This window comes from Diceros bicornis, chromosome 35, assembly GCF_020826845.1.
Source record: "Diceros bicornis minor isolate mBicDic1 chromosome 35, mDicBic1.mat.cur, whole genome shotgun sequence".
NCBI classification, from domain to species: domain Eukaryota; kingdom Metazoa; phylum Chordata; class Mammalia; order Perissodactyla; family Rhinocerotidae; genus Diceros; species Diceros bicornis.
Window position 1 is genome coordinate 16,434,787 of NC_080774.1, and position 19,262 is coordinate 16,454,048.

The 19,262-nt window shown below is 43.7% G+C and overlaps 1 protein-coding gene across 8 annotated transcripts in view; it reads right to left on the reverse strand.

Annotated features, from left to right (window-relative positions):
• Nucleotides 1-19,262, reverse strand: part of CIT (citron rho-interacting serine/threonine kinase) — a 157,346-nt gene that overhangs the window by 88,257 nt on the left and 49,827 nt on the right. For all 8 annotated transcript variants that reach the window (XM_058531533.1, XM_058531538.1, XM_058531536.1 and 5 more), the window contains one exon: nucleotides 11,153-11,336. In XM_058531533.1, coding sequence (XP_058387516.1) covers nucleotides 11,153-11,336 — 184 coding nt within the window. The remainder of the gene's footprint in view (nucleotides 1-11,152; nucleotides 11,337-19,262) is intronic.

A 19,262-nucleotide genomic window follows, 5' to 3' on the forward strand; every position in this document is an offset into this window, starting at 1 on the left:
GCCCAGGGGACACTTGACTATGTCTGGAGACTTTTTTGATTCTCATGACTGGGAGTGGGAGTGTTATTAACATTTAGTGAGTAGAGGCTGCTCAACATCCTACAATCCACAAAACAACCTCCCACAAGAATTATCCAGCCCAAAATGTCAGTTGTGCCGAGTTGAGAAACCCTGCTGCAGAGGCTACAAAGTTAAAGAAGCCACAATTCCTGCCTCAAGCAAGCAGCAATGTAGGAGACAGAATGAATGCCGCCACCTTTTATCATCAATAATCATGCACATTTATTGAGCACTGACTATGTACCAGGCACTATGCTTGGTGCTTTGCAGGTTACCTCATTGAATCCTCCCAAAAATCCTGTGAGGTGGGTATTATTATCCCGTGGCACTGATGCTCAGGAATAGCTTACCCTATGGCCTCTATGTTCTCCTACCACATTATGATGATTTGGGTGTGGGTGCAGGGCAGTAGAGCTGGGGGTTCCAAGTTGGACTCTGCACCCCAACACTCGCAGGTTCAAATCCCAACTCTGCTACTTCTTGGGTGGACAGCCTTGGAGAAACCCAAGAAGAGGAACCCAAGAAGAGGAACCCAAGAAAAGTGCTACAGAGGTTTGGAGGAGCAAGGTCATGAAGGAAAGGGGAATGGATCACTTGAGGGGAGGTGACTTCCACCCATGACTGGCTGCATGCAATGCTGGGAGGGCAACTCCAAGTCTGAGCCCAGGACAGCCTAGATACCAAAGAACATCCATATGCCAGGTCAGTCCACAGCCACCCCCAGAAAAGCTCAACCCACATATAAGAGCAACTCTCCCTCCGTTGCTTGGCGGCTCAGGAGGGTAATTAAATAGGAAACAGTACAGATTTTAGAGGCCCGGGCTGGTTCATGCTCTGGGCTCGATGAGATGCAGTACAATGAGGATGCTAATAAAAGAAGACGCAGCCTGCCCACACATTGCTTGCCTACTCCTCCTGGCCACATCTCTGATACACAGCAGTTATCCCGATGGAGAGAAAAGGCACTTCTGAGCAGCGGGTGCATGCAGTCACCCACCCACACACAGCAGTGCTGTCTCTTCAAGCACGAAGCCACGTTTGGGTTTTCCTTTTTTTCTAGCTTCTATTTTCTAGAAAATTTTACTCTGAAATCAACATCTCGTCCTGATATATACATCTGCTTTATAATTATAGAGACCTAAAGAGTATTAATAGAGATAATGGTATATGACACAGAGGGAAGGTCAGGCATGGTCGTTACTGCTGCAGCTGAAACAACATGTTTTCTGAAAATGTGTGAGATGTGACCAAAAAATTGCTTTCCATGCAACCTCCACATTTAAGTAAAAATGATAAAAATGCAGTTTTCCCAAAGTCTATAAATAATCCATATAACAAGAAAACCCCTAAAAGATCTATTAACAGAATATTTCATATCAAAAGAGAATATAACCTGTACTGCCATCCTAAAAGAAAATAAATGTGTTGAGTACTCTCTAATCACTTCTGTAATGATTAAGATCATGCTTAAGCATCAAGGCATCCATTCATTTCCTTAGGAAGAGGATCCCAAGACTGCAGAAGATGCCACCAAATCACAGATCACACAGACCACAAACCACAGATATTCTTGAGATAACCAAGAATGGATACTTGAGGCTAAAACGAGAGAATCAAAATTAGCTCAGCTGAAGGCCCTACCTTAATTTGGCCAACAGTCCTAAAAATACATGCAACTGCAAGATGTAACATGGTGCAAAAAATAAAAAACTCATCAGCATTCTATCCCAAAAATATATTGGCTTTTATGATTGAGCATTCTGAAATTTATGAACTAACTTTATAAACCCATTTAAAAATACAGAGTGGTGTCCATCATGAACACTAGGAAATACCAAAAATATTGCCCTTCTAAAGACTTTCAGAGTCTAGTTGGATTTGGGGCACCCGCCACCCACCCCCACACACACCACATACTCATACATACACACACATTGACACACACACACACACACACACACACACACACACACACAGCACTGGTCTCCAGTTGAATTAGAGCATTTGCTTTGCAATGATTAATATGCTACTCCTGTGATTTCTAATAGAGCCCCCACCTCTAAGCCAGAGCCTAGCTTTTGTGGGTTAATTTCATTGACATACCTCCACCTCTTGCCTGGATGGCTGCAGTAACCTAACTTATCTCCCTGAATCCCACTCTTGTCGCCCTACTATCTACCACACAATGGTCAGAAGGACCATTTGTAAAATGAGAATCAGGTATTCCATGTCCCAACTCAAAATCCTGCAAAGGCTCCCTGCTCATCGCAATTCTTGCAAAACCCAAACCTAAGGTCCTGACGACCTCAACTCGTACCATGTTCCCCACGCATCCTGAAGCTCCAGCTACCCCAAAGTGCTTTCTGTTCACTGGACACCCACAGGCCAGTCCCGGCCTCAGGGACTAAAGTGGTCATCTCCAGTCATTCCTCATCCCATTTCTGATTTCTTCAGAGCCCTTACCACCATCTGAAATTTTCTTAGTTGTGTACTCACATATCCTCCATCTCCCCCCATGGGATGCTAGCTTCTTGAGGCCAGGGACCTTATCTGTCTTGTTCAGACATGCCACAACGCCTAGAACAATATATTTGTTGAGTGGATGAACGAATGACTGGTGTGCCAAACACTTTTGTGCCCCAGGCAGCCTCAGTTTAAAGGTCACACAGGGACAAAGAAATTCAAAACAAGAAGTTGCTGGCACAGGAAGGCTTTCTGGCCTTCGCACAGAAGATGCCCAGCATTGGTTTGGGGACAGCAAGGTCACAATGACACACACTGTCCCATCCAGGGGACTCTCAAGCACTTGAGGGTGCGTGGGAGTGTGTGACATCTAGGTTGGGCACAGTGTACTTCCTCCTTCCCCAGCACCGAGTTTCAGACGCCACTGGAACTAGATCCTACCGGAAGCCTCGAGCATGTTTTCTGGAAGGCACAGGTTTAGCTGACATGTCACAGACTCCATTCAGAGTAAAAAATTGGATGGGGATATTAGGACATCTGTCAGGCACCCCACGTGGAGCCTGATTCTCTCAATGGGCAGAAACCAGCAAGATGTCTTAGTGGAAGCAGGAAAGAAAGGAGAGTTGAAAGCATCCCTAGGCCCATCCTCAGCCTTAAATCACAATAACAAATATGAAATGAACACTCGCTCTGCTCCAGGTGCTGATACTATGTGCTCTCCACATCCCCACAGCAAACCTAGCAGACGGGCACTATTACAGCCCCCACTTCACAGATGAGGGAATTGTGGATGAGAGAGGTTAAATGCCTCCTTCGCACAGCTAGCGAGGGGTGGAGCCTAGATTTGAGCCCATATCCATCTGACTCCAAAGCCTGGACTTTTAAGGAGTGTGGAATAGTTCATCTCAAAAAGTAGGGAATGCTTTTATCAGCTCTAAAGTTAAAAGTTGGAAAAGTTGGCCATCCTCTGCCATGTGCAAGGTGCGTGAACTTAAGAAGTGACCCAAGCTTCTTGATCATCAGTTGCCTTATCTGTAAAACAATGAGTTGTTGCTGGGATTAAACGAGAATGGTTGTCAAGCACTTAGAAGAGTACCTGGGTCAGAGTGAATTCCCAGCTCTTTCACCTTTATTGTTATTATTCATCTTTATTATAGGCTAGTCCATAAGTACTGCATAATCTACAAACCCATGACTGTTAGAGGCAGGGTAGTACAGTGGTCCTGGAGGCAGCTAGCTATGGGTCTAAGTCTTAGATCTGTTACTTCCTGCAAAACCTCAGGAAAATAACTTAACCTTGCTAAGCTTCAGTGTCCTGACCTGTAAAATAGGGATAATAAACCAACTACCTCATAGAATTATGGTGAGATTGTAAGGACATAATGAAATAACACAAGTAAACCACTCAGCCTAGTTCTGGGCACACAGGAAGTACTCAATAGATGAGAGCTTCCATTAGCAATTATATAAACTGTGTAGAAAGAATTGGCATAATCCCTGGACTCTTTAGTCTAATTCAATTTGACAAACGTTCATTGAAGACCTGCCAGGGCAAGGCACTGTTTCAGGCAAAAGATAGGACATGGTCCCTGTTCACGATGAGTGTTGAGCAGCTTGGCCAACCACAGGGGACAAGAAGGAGGTACGACTGAAAAGGCAGGCTGGGGTATTGGCAGACCAGTCTTGAATACCAAGTTCAGAAGCGGCCATTAATTCTGTGCACACTGTGATGCTATTGAAGGTCTGAGCAGGAGAATGACATCATCCAGCCTGTGCTTTGGAAGAATTCCACCCTCTGTGGAGAATGGACTAGAGCCAGGAAAACTGGAGGCAGAGGAATCAGCTGGGAGGCTACTGCAATAGTCCAAGCAAAAGTCAATCAGGGGTGGCGACGAGGACAGAAAGATGAGCACAGATGCAAGTATCATCCTAGAGGCACAACTTAGAGGACTTGGCAACAGAAGGGATGCTGGGGGAGGGAGAAAAGAGTTTAAGATGACTCAGTTTTCTTGCCTAGAAGAGTAGGGAAAGTGGTAGTTTCTCAAAAGAAATGAGGAAGCCAAAACTAGCACCTAGTGGCTTACTGAGTGAGCGAGTCTGTCTGTGTTGGGAGGGAACAGAGGTCAGGGAGGGTGAGAAACGGGTAGAACATCCTGGCGATAATGAACATGGGGTACGTTGAGAGGAAGGCCATGGGACAGAATTAATGTCAAGGAACTGAATGAGATCATCAAGAACAGGCTAAAAAAGAGAACTGACGAGGGTACTTTAGGGGGCTGGTGCAACATTGCAAGGGCCTGAAACAGAAGATGATAGCCACGAAAGAGTGAGAATGGCAGTCAGAGAGGGAGGAGGAAAACCAGGTTTCCATAAGATGGAAGAGAAGAAAGCAGAAAGTTTCAAGAGAAACGTGGTCATTAGCGATATCATATGGCAATTAATGGTATCACGTGACAAGGAGGAAATCACTGGATTTGGTGGTTGGGTGGAATCAGTGGCTTCTGAGACTAATTTCCATGGAGTTGTAGAGGCTGAAAAACCGGCCTTGAGTGTAGGCCATTCTTTCAGGAAGTCCATCAGAGAAAGGAAGGTGACAGAGGTCAGAAGACAGACAAGTAAAACAGAGAACTGAGAGAAATTCACTTACGCGAAGGAAGAGTTGCCAAACTGGCGCAGAGCTTGGGAACATATAGCACCATTTAGTCAATTACTGTCTTCTTAAGGGATCTGAGGCAACCATGCAAATTAGCATGCTGTAGGCCAGCAAAAAACACACTTGACGGATATTTTGGAGCCTAATCTTCAGGACTGGGCTAGGATCATTTAGATTAGATTTCGTAAAGGTATCTTTAAGACAAATGAGAAGGCAGCAGAATGGTCCTGCCAGGCCTGCAAAGCAAGCATGCACAGTCTAAATAGAGAATCGAATAAAGCCAGGACAACAAGACGTACTTGACTAAGAGAAAGAAGAAATTGAATGAACAAAAGGAGAGAACCCAACACAATACCCAGAGGCGAAGGTTACATATCTGGTCCGCTGAATGATGGAATGGAATCAACACAGGGCACTTGAGGGAAGGAACCACGGGCAGGAGTTAGTTCAAGTTTTTTACCTTATTTGAGAAGTACAGGGGATGCCTACATAACTTCATGTACCAGAGCAAATCCTGTTATTATTGCTGACTAGTCTAAAAAATCAAAACACAGATGAGGCTCTTCGCAATAGGGATCTGGAGGAAGTACACACAATGACAAACAGCCTTGGGCTCGGTGTGCAAAGGAAAACAATTTTTAAAGGAAGATCCTCCGCACTCCCAAGTATTTCAGTAAAAAGGAAGTGGGACTGATTGGAGAATTTAGGCTGTTTTCCACTGGAATAAGCCATCCCAGGATAGATGACAGGATGTAGCTGGAAGTACAAAAGGTAGATTTGAATAGACAAGGATCACAGCCATCAATAAATTGAGAACTGCAGCCATAAAAATGGTATGGATCGATTCACCAAATGTTTATTGAGCAACTTGCATATGATCGGCCTGAAGAGGTCAATGCATTCCCTGTCCTCACCAAGCTTACACTCAAGCAAATGAGACCCCTCAGGAGAGAGTATATATGCATGTGTTTATGTATACACACATACACCAAGTAAGAGTCTCTAAATGAGAAGAGGAATAAATCAGAAAACTCCAAGAGCTACGCAGTCTACCTACTCAATAAACTCGCAGAGATTGAAAACAAAAGCCAGCATTCAGACGACCTGTCAGCTCTCATCCCACGCTGTCCCAATCCCATTGCTTGTCAATGCCCACAATGGGCTTCCACTTCTGACAAGCATGTGAACCTGGGGACCCCACACAAATCTCCTAATTTCTCCTGTCTGTGGCATTTATACTTGACAGCAGAGCACAGTGGCAAAGAGACTCTGAAGCCACCCTGCCCGGGTTCAACTCCCAGCTGAGCCACTCAGAGCGGCGCGACCTTGGGGAAGTCGCTTAATCTCTCCATGCCTCAGTCTCCTCACACATAAAATGGGAATGATGATGGTACCTTCTTTGTTGGTTGTGCAGTTTAAATGAGTTAATCTGTGTAAAGCACTGAGGTTTAAATGAGTTAATCTGTGTCAAGTACTTGGAACAGAGCCTGTAAGGATGAGCTGTTATCACTCTGCCCACCTTCAGGTGAAATTCTTTCTACATTCCTGTCCACTCATCCAAATCACTGTCTTTTAAACAGTCAAGGCAAACATTTTACCTTCCATTAGTACACTTAAAAGCTCAGTTTCAACACACGTATTTACTCAGGGTCTACATGTCCTGTGCTCCAGGAAAACCAGGATGAATCAGCCCCAGCCCTGCCCTTAAGACCACAGTCGACTTGGGGAGATGGACAGACAGTCCAACAAAGACCATCATGTAATTTGGCAAGAACTGTGAACTGGCATTATCCATTAAGTGTCCCCCGCATCGGATTTTGCCTTTCTCTCCTGACTCTCCTAAAGCTGTTAGACACCCCATTTGTACCATAATATTCTGCAGCAAAGATAATTGCTTTGTTTCCTCTGAATTGTTTCACACACATGGCTTGTTCAACTCGATGAAAAGGAACCCATTCTGGGACTGGGCCTTCTAATTTTGTCCCCCAATCCACTCCACTGCAACAGTCACCTTTTATCTACAGGTATTTAGCAAGAGCATATTAACTTGTAGTTCGTCAGGACGTTTAAGCTTCTCTAGCAGAAAATTCCCAAGGCTTGGGAAGCTGGGTTTCTGGTCCGGTGTGACTTTGGACTACTTAATTATTGCTGAGTTCTTTCCACAATCTCTTGGCATAAAAAGAAGGACATTATGCATATATAGACTAGCGCATTAGTAACAACAAAAATAATAATAGTAAACGTTGATTGAGACTTTTCCACGTGCAAGGTACTAGACCAAGCTCTTTATACATCTCATATAATCCTCCCAGCAGCCCTCAGAGGCAGGTGTCATTATTACCCGACTTTGCAGTTGAGGAAACTAACATGCAAAGAAGCCCCAGTAGAGCAAGGAAGAGGCATCAAAAACTGGTTCTCTGAAAATCTGATAAGGCAATGGTGGCAGCCATTTTTCATTCCTCCACAGTGTTTGGATGGCTGGCTCCGAACCGAAATTTTTAGATTCACCCAAAAGGAAAGGAAAAAGCACTGAGCCAAAAGGAAGAGAGAGCCCCCTTCCTAAAAACAGCCTATTCAGACACTGTCATCCTACAGATGTCAGTCTCATCGAGATCCCATTGCTCCTCTAAGATTTCCAAGTTCTCCAAAAGCATAAAAGCAGCATCTGTAAAACTAACACAAAATATAAAACCAATTGGTTTTTGCCTTCTACAGTTTATACTGAAGGTTTGCAGAAATGCACTGTTTCTGCAAGAGCTTAAATGAGGCAGTACCTCAGATCTAGGAGGAAGGAGAAGGGACCTAAATAAATACACCCCATCCTGAGAGGGGAGGGAAGAGAGCTAGGATCCATTTTATTTTTAAACCTTTAACACACTGATATCTGTTACTACCCTACTATTGTAAAATCCAAGCAAACAGAGGCTCAGAGGAACAACCAGGCATTGAGAGCTTGGGGTTTTGTTTGGGTTATCATTGGTTAAAAAGAAAAAGAGGCACCAGATAGATACTCACTCATTCTCTAACACTAACTTCACCAAAATTCCACCGCAAAGACTATCAAAACTAGTTCTGAAGAATCTCTCCTGCTCCCTCCAACTCAAGCTGCCAGGAACTCCCACTATGCCTCAAACATAGAATGCTGAGATCAGGATTCTTGTTAAACCTAAAATAATGATGCATTCAGTGGTTGGCTTAGAAACAGTCTGGGGTCCCAAAAAAGGATCCTAAAAAGTGATGAGCGATCGCAACAATTAAAATCATTCTCACTGCCAGAGTCTCCATGACAATTCCTCGTTCATTCAGTACCACTTCTGAACATTTCATTCAATTCACTGGTAACAGTTCTGGGGTCAATTTACCCAGCTCAGTACAGCAGTATCTGCAGTTTCCTCAGTGGTGTGAAGAGTGAGTAACAGCACAGGTAATGAATGTGTGTAAATAAAAACCTGTGATGCTGAAAACAGGGAGGGGAGAAAGAGAAGCTCAGGAAGAAACACCAAGTCCCTAGTGGCAACTGTGGTACCCCCAGAAATTGCCTCTACCCACCTCCAAATGAATTCTGTAACTATATGTCAACAAAACTGCAGGGGCTTCTAAGTAATTTCATCACTCCACCTCTTTTATTGAATTTCTAACTAATGATAATCCAATACGCCCAGGGTGGCCTACTCCAACAGGTGGAGTGAATTTCTAAAATTGATGCTGCAGGTTTCACCCACAGGGCTGTCCATGGCAGAATAGCCAAACCCAAGAGCAAGATCACATTAAAAGACATAAGACGGAAAAAAATCCTTCTGATTCCAACCCCAGATTGCCAAGGAAAAGGCGCTCAAGTTCCCCCAGAGACAGGACTACTCCAATTCCATCTTCCGGATAAGAAATACACAGTTTTGCTTGCATGGACTTTTTTTATGAGAATATTAAGCATGCTGTTGGGGCATGAACAGAAGCTCATTTTATGCTCTAGAGATATATTTTGAACTAGCAAAGGTGAAATAGCATATCTTCCAATACAGTAAGCAATATAAACACAATCTAGAGGAAAGGATCATGAGTAAATTAAATCAACAAATATTTATCGAGTGCTTGGGCCTTAACACTGAGATGCCCCTGTCGGAGAGCTCCCTTAAGTGAGTTTTCTGCGAGAAGCAGAAAGATGCAATTACAGTCTTCCTGAAAAATAAGCAATTAATCACACACTGCCTCAGATTAATTGCAATGCCTAAGATCCCCCACATCATTCTGCCTTTGGCCCCTGAAATCTAATTCTCTCAAGTCCTCCTTGGTTTTCCAGATCAATATGCACCCCCAGCAAGCTTTCATTCTAACCACTACTAACCAGAACTAGAACTCTCCACACACCGCCTTCCGGTTCGATTTGTGACCTTCAGTGTGCTGTGTGTCAAGGTTAACCTGCCCACTAACCACGCATCTTTAACATCGGGGCTCCACTTCTGCCCTGCTCTTCGGGGCCAGTGCAAACCCTCCCAGCCCTGCCGGCCCATTTCAAATCCATCCGACGGCACATTCAACAGCTAGTTAGCTTTCTGCCTCTCCTCCCATCATCCAGACTGCTTTGGGGTTGCAGAGCAAATTAGCCAGAAAGACATGGCCAACACTACCAAAATCGAATCCTGAATTTTAAACCCAGCCCCCCAGGGAGGGAGAAAAGAAGGACCACCTCAGCATCTTTCAATATAAAAATCTCTCTCCAAGTCAATCACATCCCACAACGCTATTTCACATCAAATGCCCAATTCCCCACAATAGTCTGAAATCTTTTCAGGAACATTTCTGTCAAAATAGCACCCATGGGGAGACACCATCCAAGAACCAACATGAGATCCCTTCAAATCGATATCTAGGCTACAAGCACGATAAATCCAGAATGAATGCTGCCAAGGAGAAAATCAAATTCTGCTCATCTCCTAAGTGGGCAGCGACTAATTACCCAACATTTCCCCAAGAGCCTCCAAGTAAGGGAGCCAGGGCATCGGGGGAATAACACAGCGTCCAAGACCTTCCGGGGAACTTGCGCCTCTGAACGCAGAATGTCATCAGATCATGAGAACGAAGCAAGACACTGAGCTCACACCCACAGAGGCTATGCATTTTAAAGAAATTCCAGGAGGCTGGAAGCCAGGACCCTCTGGTCCCAAGTGCCATGCTAATGCATTTTTCATTAGCTTTTATAAGAGTGGAGACGGACTTATCAGGTCAAGAGGTTTACAGTGATATTGATACTTCCATTTTCCAGTCTCCTCGTTTGTTTGGTTTTTTTTTTTCCCCTGTGAAGCCCAGTTTCTGAGCATCAATGACTCGGCTACATCACACTCCCTCTCGGTGGCTCACGGTAGCGGGGCTTTCTCTGTCCACCAGCACTCTGCCAGCTCAGAGCGGCTCAGCTGCCAGATCCCGGATCTTGCAGCAGACTTCGAGCGGAGCTGAGCACCACCTATCTGTTGGAGCTCCGGTACAGCCACTTGCAGCTCGGCTAAACCCATCAGGAAACCTTTAGCTTGTGAGATACAGTTTTCAGGATTCTTTCTATACAGCCTAGATAGCAACCTCCATCCACTCATCTGAGAGAGAGATGGATACACAGATGGATAAATAGATGGACAGCTCATCTTAACACTGCACAATTCTCCTTCCACCCAGGATCTGCACTGCTGGATACCTCCCAGTATCTCCTCTCCTCTAAAGAAGACCAAAAACTGAAAAACTAACCCGAAGTACCCAATTGATGATTATGATGCTACGGACAGGAAGAGGTACCTTAAACAGTAAAATGAGAATATTCACAGTCTACCCCACCAAAGCCCAAACAGGTAAATTGCTTTCCAAAGGCAGGCTGATGGAAGCTTCCCTCCACTGCACTCCCCCACCCCACCACCACCACCACCACCACCACCTTCGGGCTCTCTGCCTTGCATCAATGCAGGTCCCTTAGAAAGTCAAATTTTCACTTACTCAGATCTACCAAGAATCCCCAGTGCCTTGCTGTACGAAAACCCCACAAACGGCAGTTCTTCGCCTGAGAAACCTGAGGGGTTCAGCTGGCACGGAGAGGAGCAAACCCACGAATTCTTCTCTGGTTCATCAAAATTGGAGGTGTCATCATCAGACTTGAGGGTGGGAACGAACGGGGGAGGAGCTGGTTAAAGAAAAACAAGAAGGGGGGGAGAGAGAAATTCAGACGGATTCAACACTGTTGCGGAGAAAATCGTCTTACTCCTTCCGCGTTCGCGAAGGCACTGCAGCGCCGGCTCTCAATCTAGCTCACACAGGCAGACCCAGCCTCGGCTCTTACAGCAACAAGACATTAACCCCTGCTCTGCCAACATGGCCACCAACCCGCAGACAGGCTGCCTTCCCTGCTGGGGTAAACGGAAGGATAAACTCAAACAGGTCACTTGGTGGAACGAAAGCATCGGGGAACTCATCTGAGCTAGCTGCTCGTTCCTGATACTTCCACAATGCTTCTACAGGGCATCAGCTGCCTGGTGCCAGCATGCCAGACGACTTAAACCTATTTATTTCCTCTTCCAGACACGTCTAAATTATGAATATTTAGTGCTAATCACTGAAAGAAGACGGAATTTCTACATCTCATGGATTGACCGGAATGAGAGGAAGGAGGAGGAAAGAGGATCTGGGAGGGGGGTAACTCGTGTTAGGAGAGCACTGCAGTCTAGCTCATTCATATCCAGATGAGTATACTCGGAGCTCTTACTAACCACTTTTTTTTAGTTCATTATCCCTCCTCCCCAGCTCTATCATGCCCCCTGAATCCACCGCAGCTTAATCAGCATAATGAAACACCAGCCCAATAAAGTTCTTCGCGGTGATTTACAGCACCCCTGCGCGGTGATGGGGGTAATGCACCGATGGACATCTGCGTCCTACCTCGTTAAGGCATGACTCCCAGCTAGGGGCATCTTACATCTTCTCCACTTCCTGCAGACCTACTATGCTCTCTCGGTCGTCAGGGAGGTGGACACTCGTCCATCAGTCACCAGGAGGCTGCCCATTGTGGTGGGCTCCCCGGGGTGTAGCCGGCCAGAAGCGTTACCATGGATGCGGGCTGAAGCGTCTGTGGCGGGCCAGGCGAGCGAGTTGGCGAGCTGGGCATCACATCGCCCGCAGTGCAGGCTTCATGCTCCCCACTCTGTGCGTGCTCTGGCTGTAACCCCACCTGGCCGCCTGCGTGGCAGGGGCCAATGCTGATCTGAGTGACAGAGCAGCATGAGTCACTGCCGGAGTTCGCTAGAGCGCCCCCTAGGACAGCTGTCACAGCCGTTCACGGTCCAGACTTCTTTTTTAACCCCTTGCTTTCTGGACAAAGCTGTGTGCCAGATATGAGCAGCAATCTGTTTTCTGCTTACAGACTGAAAAGAATCTGGCTGTTTCCAAAGTTCCCCCGATGACAACATCCGAAGCAGCATTAGGAAGTAAATGGAGTAGTTAAGGGATGTGGAGGGGAGAGGAGTGGAAGCCAGAAGGAGGCTTCTGGCTGCTCCCAGGAAGTGCAAAAGAACATTCTCAGAGCTTCAGGTGCACTGAGAACAGTCGAGAGATTGAAAATGTAAAATGTGCACGACCAGAAGATTATTTAACACCTCCAAGCTCTCACGAGAATTGACATCTTCCCTGTTAGTGTCAGAATCTACCTGCTTAACACTTTAAAAATTAGCTGAGAAAAATTTCATTGCTTCAGCCCGCATCCCATGTGTACTTCCAGCAACACAGGCTCCAATCCAATCTGATTTCAATCACCCAATACCTTTTTTTTTTAAGTGAAAAAAAATTTTTTAATGGAAATTACATTTTATAAAAATAAAAAAGAGAAGTTTTCCAGGCTGGCCCGGTGGCATAGCGGTTAAGTTCACACGCTCCGCTTCAGCAGCCCGGCGTTTTCTGGTTTGGATCCCAGGTGCAGACCTATGCCATCAAGCCGTGCTGTGGCGGTGTCCCACATAGAAAGTAGAGGAAGATGGGCACAGATGTTAGCTCAGGGCCAATCTTCCTCAGCAAAAAGAGGAGGACTGGCAAAAGATGTTAGCTCAGAGCTAATCTTCCTCACAAATAAATAAATACATAAAAATTTAAAAAAGAGAAGTTTCCTGTCCCAAAATAAGGAGACGCAGATAAAGACTGAAGAAATGTATGGAGAGAGATTTGCAGATGATACTAACATGGCAGCATCACGGTTAATGGCACATACTTTGAAATCTGACTGAATGGGTTCAAATCCCAGCTCCACCACTTACTAGCTCTGTGACCTTGGGAAAGTCACTTAACCTCTCTGAGCCTCAGTTTCAACATATACATAATTTCCTCAAAGGGCTGTTGGGAGGTTTAAATGAAAAAATCTATATAAAGTGCTTAGCACAGTTCTTAGCATACTGTAAAAAGACTACCTGCTATTATTATTATTGCTCACATGAGATACATGTTTATGACAGACCCTGCAGTTATTGAAAGGCTAGTGAGATACAGCAGAATCTGTTGAATATTCTTCTTTCCTGCGCAAGGCACAGACACACTCCTGTGGATGTTTGTGTTAATCATATCATTTCATTCCTAGCAAAAGTTTAATTCCCTTTATACTATATATTAATTTATCTTTAGGAGACTAAAATTGAATTCCATTTCTGAGTAAGGAGTATGATTAACATAGGGGTAGGAGCCACCCTCTGTGAAATAATTATGATTTAGAAATTCCCGTACCATAAAATAAGATTCCTCTTTAAAACTCCATCATGCTGAAAGCTAGCCCATGTGGTCGAGATTAGAAAAAGAGCCAGATAATCTTCAATAAGAGGAAGGTAACATCAACACGAAATATACCAGCCGTAACAGGTGAGATATTCACAGAACAGATTAAAAGCTAGGGACGTAAACCTCTACGTAGTCAGTGGAATCCAACAGGAAACTCTGAAAAGAAGGGCTTCTAAGGGCCACATTTAGGCAGGGAAAAGAGCCACAGTCTCAAGCCAAAGAGAAGTGGGGGAAATGGAAATTCTCTACCCACCAGAAAGTGATGGATGCTCACCCTTGTCCAGGACCCTTTAGGGGGAAAGAAATAGCGTGGCTATTAAAACTGTAGCCCCAGGTAGGGTGTGTACATTTAAAGTTTCTGAATGGTATGGGAACTACAAGCCCAGAAATTAACATCAATACTGGTCCAGGATCACTGAGCCCTTAGGGTACTGGCAGACATATTTGTAGCGGCACTTGCACAACTCAGGGAACACAGGAGTCTCTTGCTCTCTCTCGCACACTCACACACACACACACAATCCCTATTGGAAACGAGTTCACCATACAAAAGTAAAAACCAACAACTACACATAACAAGGAAAAAGAAATCACCCAAACTACCAAGAAGAAACATCAGCAGATATAAGAATTGGGAAAATTAGCCCTCCAAAAGTTGTAGATAAAAGAACAATCTAAAATGGACCATAAAATTTATTATCAAGGTAAGTGAGTAGAAGTTCTAATAAAAGAACAAGACACTCTGAAAAAGGACTGAGCACATTTGAAAGGAATCAAATGGAGCTTTTAAAAATGAAAAGTATGGTTATTGAATTTAAACTTTAAAACTCACTGGATGCATTAAACAGCAGATTAGATACAGCTGAAGATAAAATTAGTGAATGAGCAGTTAGATCTGAGAAAATCACATAGAACCATGCTTCTCAAAGTGTGATGTGTAGACTGGCAGCACCAGTATCACTGGGAGGTGGTAAGAAATGGAGAGTCTCAGGCCCAACTCCAGGCCCACTGATTCAGAACCTGCCTTCTAGCAAGACCCCCAGTGAATCATGAGCACACTACAGCTGGAGAGGTACTCATACAGAACGCAATACACAGAGACAAAGAGACAGAAGACATGAGAGGCTAGGAGACAAAGAATGAGACGGTTCAATACACATCTAATAGGAGCACCAGAAAGAGAGAGTAGAGAACCAGCTCAAAATCTGGATGCTACATTTTAAAGGCTTATGTAGCCTAAAGACTACCAAGTATGTGACCACATCTATCTCGGGAGCCTAATTCCTCTCTTTCTTGTATCTTATAGAAAATGTCCCTTTTTCAATCCTCATAAAACACTATTTTTTTGCTTTAAAGAAAGGTATTAATGAGTCATTGAAATCATTAGATTTGCACCTATGTTGATGGAGGTACACATTGCACCTGAGAACATAGCATAGTGCCAGGCACACAGCTGGTGCACAATAAATATTCGCTGAACAGATATTTAATTAAATGACCAGAAATGGCTCTTGCAGAGAGAACACCCAGCATAATACAGGCCACGAAGAAGTTATCTGGTGTTTGAGTTAAATGAAGAGGCTTTAAAAGCGGAGATTATTCTGTCTGAAAAATATGTTAATGAGTGCCTATATTAATATTTTCTGATACAGTATTATAAAATCATCTCACCCCCACACACACACATACTTACCACATTCAATAACAACAAATAAGGAGTCACATATTAAGATCTATTGTTCTTTGGTAAAAGCCATTAAGAAAAATAGGGAAAAAATCTTACCCTATACATTTTTTAAATACATCAGCCTGTGCTCGAGATCACATCAGGGCACATCCTCTTTAGTGGCAGGGGCTATACAAGTTAAGTTCTGGAGAGCTTTTTTCTCCTCAGTTGCAAGATAGATGGCAGAACAGCGCTTTCAGAAACAAAGAGCTATTTTAAGAGCTGTAGTTAATCTCTCTCCTATAAATTCTTTTTTTTAATCCTGACATTCATTAGAAGCTTTTGGGGGAAAAAAACTTATTGCCTTCAAAAATATTGAAAGAAAAACAAGGAAAGGAGAACCAAATGGATTTGTCCTCTCGGCCCTACTTCTTTCTAGCATGTTCCATTGAGCTTCATTTACCTCATTCCCACCTTTAATTTTTTAGCATACCAGATAAACATTAATATTAAAAACAAAAGATTTTCTAATTTTGGTATAGTGTTTATCGTCTGCTTTCCCCACTGGAACACAAGCTCCAGGAGGGGAAAGACTACGTTGTGTTCACCATTATACACCTAACACCCAGAACAGTACCTGGCTGTCCTTATTCAATGTTTAATATCTACTTCATTAAAGGAATGAATGAATAACAAGAACCTTAGATGTGGGATAATTTCTTAGACCTAATGGGTTATTTCAAGGAATATGCCACTTTAAGAAACCCAGAGTACACAATTTAGTCATGAAGGATTGGCACGTTAAAAACAAAAACAAAAACCTGAGCTTTGATATAGCTCATAAAACTCCTATGACTTTTAATCATCACTATGGGTTATAGACACTGGTGCTGAGTTGTGTGTGGCAGAAGTAGAAGATGAATAACAGCCAGCAAAGTGTCATAAAGGACAAAGGCACATAAACAAATATTGTTTAATGATATAATGAGTCAGAACTGTGCCTGGAACACAGTGGGCATTCAATAACATTAAATCGAAAATATTTTCAACTTTATTCTATCTACCATGATGTCCTGCACCTTTCAAAAGAAAAGTATGTAACTGATTAATTAGATGCTATGTTCAAAACTAAAAGGAAGACTACAAAAAAATTAGCTATCTTCCAGTTCCTTAAAATCTGAGACACCAATGTGATTGCACTTATCTATGTTATGAAGACAGAACTGCAAAATAAGTGAAAAGCAGGCTATTTATGTCATTTACAGGTCAAGATGTGGGTGTGAAAAGGAGAGAATACATAAAAGGAGTGATGGCAAATTTTGCTGATGGGGATACAGTAAGTTTTGTGTGTTCCTGCAAGACAGTGTCACGGAGGTGACTGAATCTCAAGAGTTGGTTAAAATGTACCTTTGTGGGCTGGAGAGCAGCAGAGTGCTACTTTAGAAAAGCCACAGAACAGTAGCTCAAGAGAGCTGTGGGTAATGAGGCTGAGAAGTAAGTGAAAGTGAAATCTTGGCTGGACCTTGAAGGGGGGAATCCCTGGAATGGACTGACAAAAGGGGTTATTAGAGAGAGTCTAAGAGTGCTAGGTTGATGTCAGCCCCGGAGACTGATACCATCGTTTCAATAGTGATGGTTGGAAGAAGTCAATGCTAGAAAGGCCAAGTCTACAACAGTCAACATGACAAATTCTACACTAAGGAAGAGACAGCAGAAACAGAGAGGATGTGGATTAACAGGAGATAGGCTATAGAAAGAGGCGGGAAAATGTGACGACTGATGCGAGAGCAGAGATTTTAGGAATATCAATAACCAACTCCTCTGATCAACTCTGAGAGAAAAAGGTTGCGATAGAAAGAAGAGCAAGACATCCAATATCGGGGATCTCATGGGAATGAACCAAGAGAATGAGTTACGGGATAGGCACATAGAGCTAGTTCCTAAATATACATAATTTATGAGATCAGAGTTTATTCCCTAGAGACACTCAGGCAAGTCTCCTACTTTCTCCCCTCCGGTGAGGAAGTGGTCAGATATAACTGATCGAAACAACACATTGTATAAGAAATTCAAAAACAAGACAAATCAGATCCAGTTTCCAACAGACTTAAGTAAATAAAAAATTATCCCACGTCTTTGCTTCTTAAAAGAGTCATAAAAAGACTTCAATGTAATGTTGATTTGGCTAGTGATAAGTTTTTACCATGGTGTCTTCAAAGTAAATGAATAAGGAAGTTAGGATGACTAAAGTACGCTTCAGTCAATCAGTCTCAGGGATGCTAGGGTCTGCCTGCCAACAGCTAAGCAGAGTTCCTCTCTGGTGGCAGATAAGAGATCTCAATGGAGCTGTGTGCTCTATCTGAATCTCGCCATTCTCAAAAGCCATGTGCCTACAAGGCTGCTTAATATCAAGTTTTTGGTAAACAATTTATGTTGTCTCATAGAATTATACTTTTAGAGATGCTTTCTCTCAATTCTGGATTGCACTTGAACCAGACTTCTAACATTTTAGCTTTACTTTGCTTTTCCCCTCCTTCTCGGTCTAGGTACTCAGCTATGAAACACCTACATAGGCTGGAAACATTTCAAGAGAGAATCTTTTCAAATTGCAACTAGCCATGACTGCATTTTTCTGCAAAGCTGGGTTTGGATAGATCCAGTTTTTCACCCAGGTGGAGGCCCCCAGAACATATTTAAACAACAGCAAAGGAGCTAGTTCATTGGCTTCCATTGCTAGGACCTGCTGACTCCAGGCCCCAACAACTTTCCCTCTCAGCACCTTCCCCCTTGAATTACCTACACCCAAGAACTCATCAAATTAGATTCATTCTTTGCTGCCCTCGAGACCTCTGTAGAATCCTTTTCTCTAACACTTTGTAAACTTATTTTTAAATTTTTATTATGAAAATTTTCACACACGCAAAAGTAGTAAAGTCGTAAAATGAACTCCCACATGCCCATCAACCAGCTTTAACAGCTAGCAACTCCCATTCTCACTTCATCTCACCCCCATCCCTCTCTTGTTTGCATGTCTGTTGATTATTAAAAGCAAATCCCAGGGGCCAGCCCGGTGGCGTAGTGGTTAGGTTCGCACGCTCCGCTTCGGCAGCCTGGGGTTCACAGGCTTAGATCCCGGGCACGGACCTATGTACCACTTGTCAGGCCATGCTGTGGCAGGTATCCCACATATATACTGGAGGAAGATGGGCACAGATCTTAGCCCAGGGCCAATCTTCCTCAGCCAAAAAAAAAAGAGGAGGATTGGCAAAAGATGTTAGCTCAGGGCTAATCTTCCTCACCAAAAAAAAAAAAAAAAAAAAAAACAAATCCCAGACATCATATTTCACCCATAATTACTTCTATAGAGATCTCTAACACAGGGTTTCTCAACTGTGGCACTACTGACATTTGGGTGGAGAATTCTTTGTTGCAGGGGGCTGTAAGATGTATTGTAGGGTGTTTGGCAGTATCCCTGACCTCTACACACTAGATGCCAATAGCATCTCATGTTATGACAACCAAAAATGCCTCCAGACATTGCCAAATGTCCCCTGGGGGGCAAAATTATCCCCAGTTGAGAACCACTGCTCTAACAGATAAGGACTTTTAAAAAACCATTACCACAATACCTTC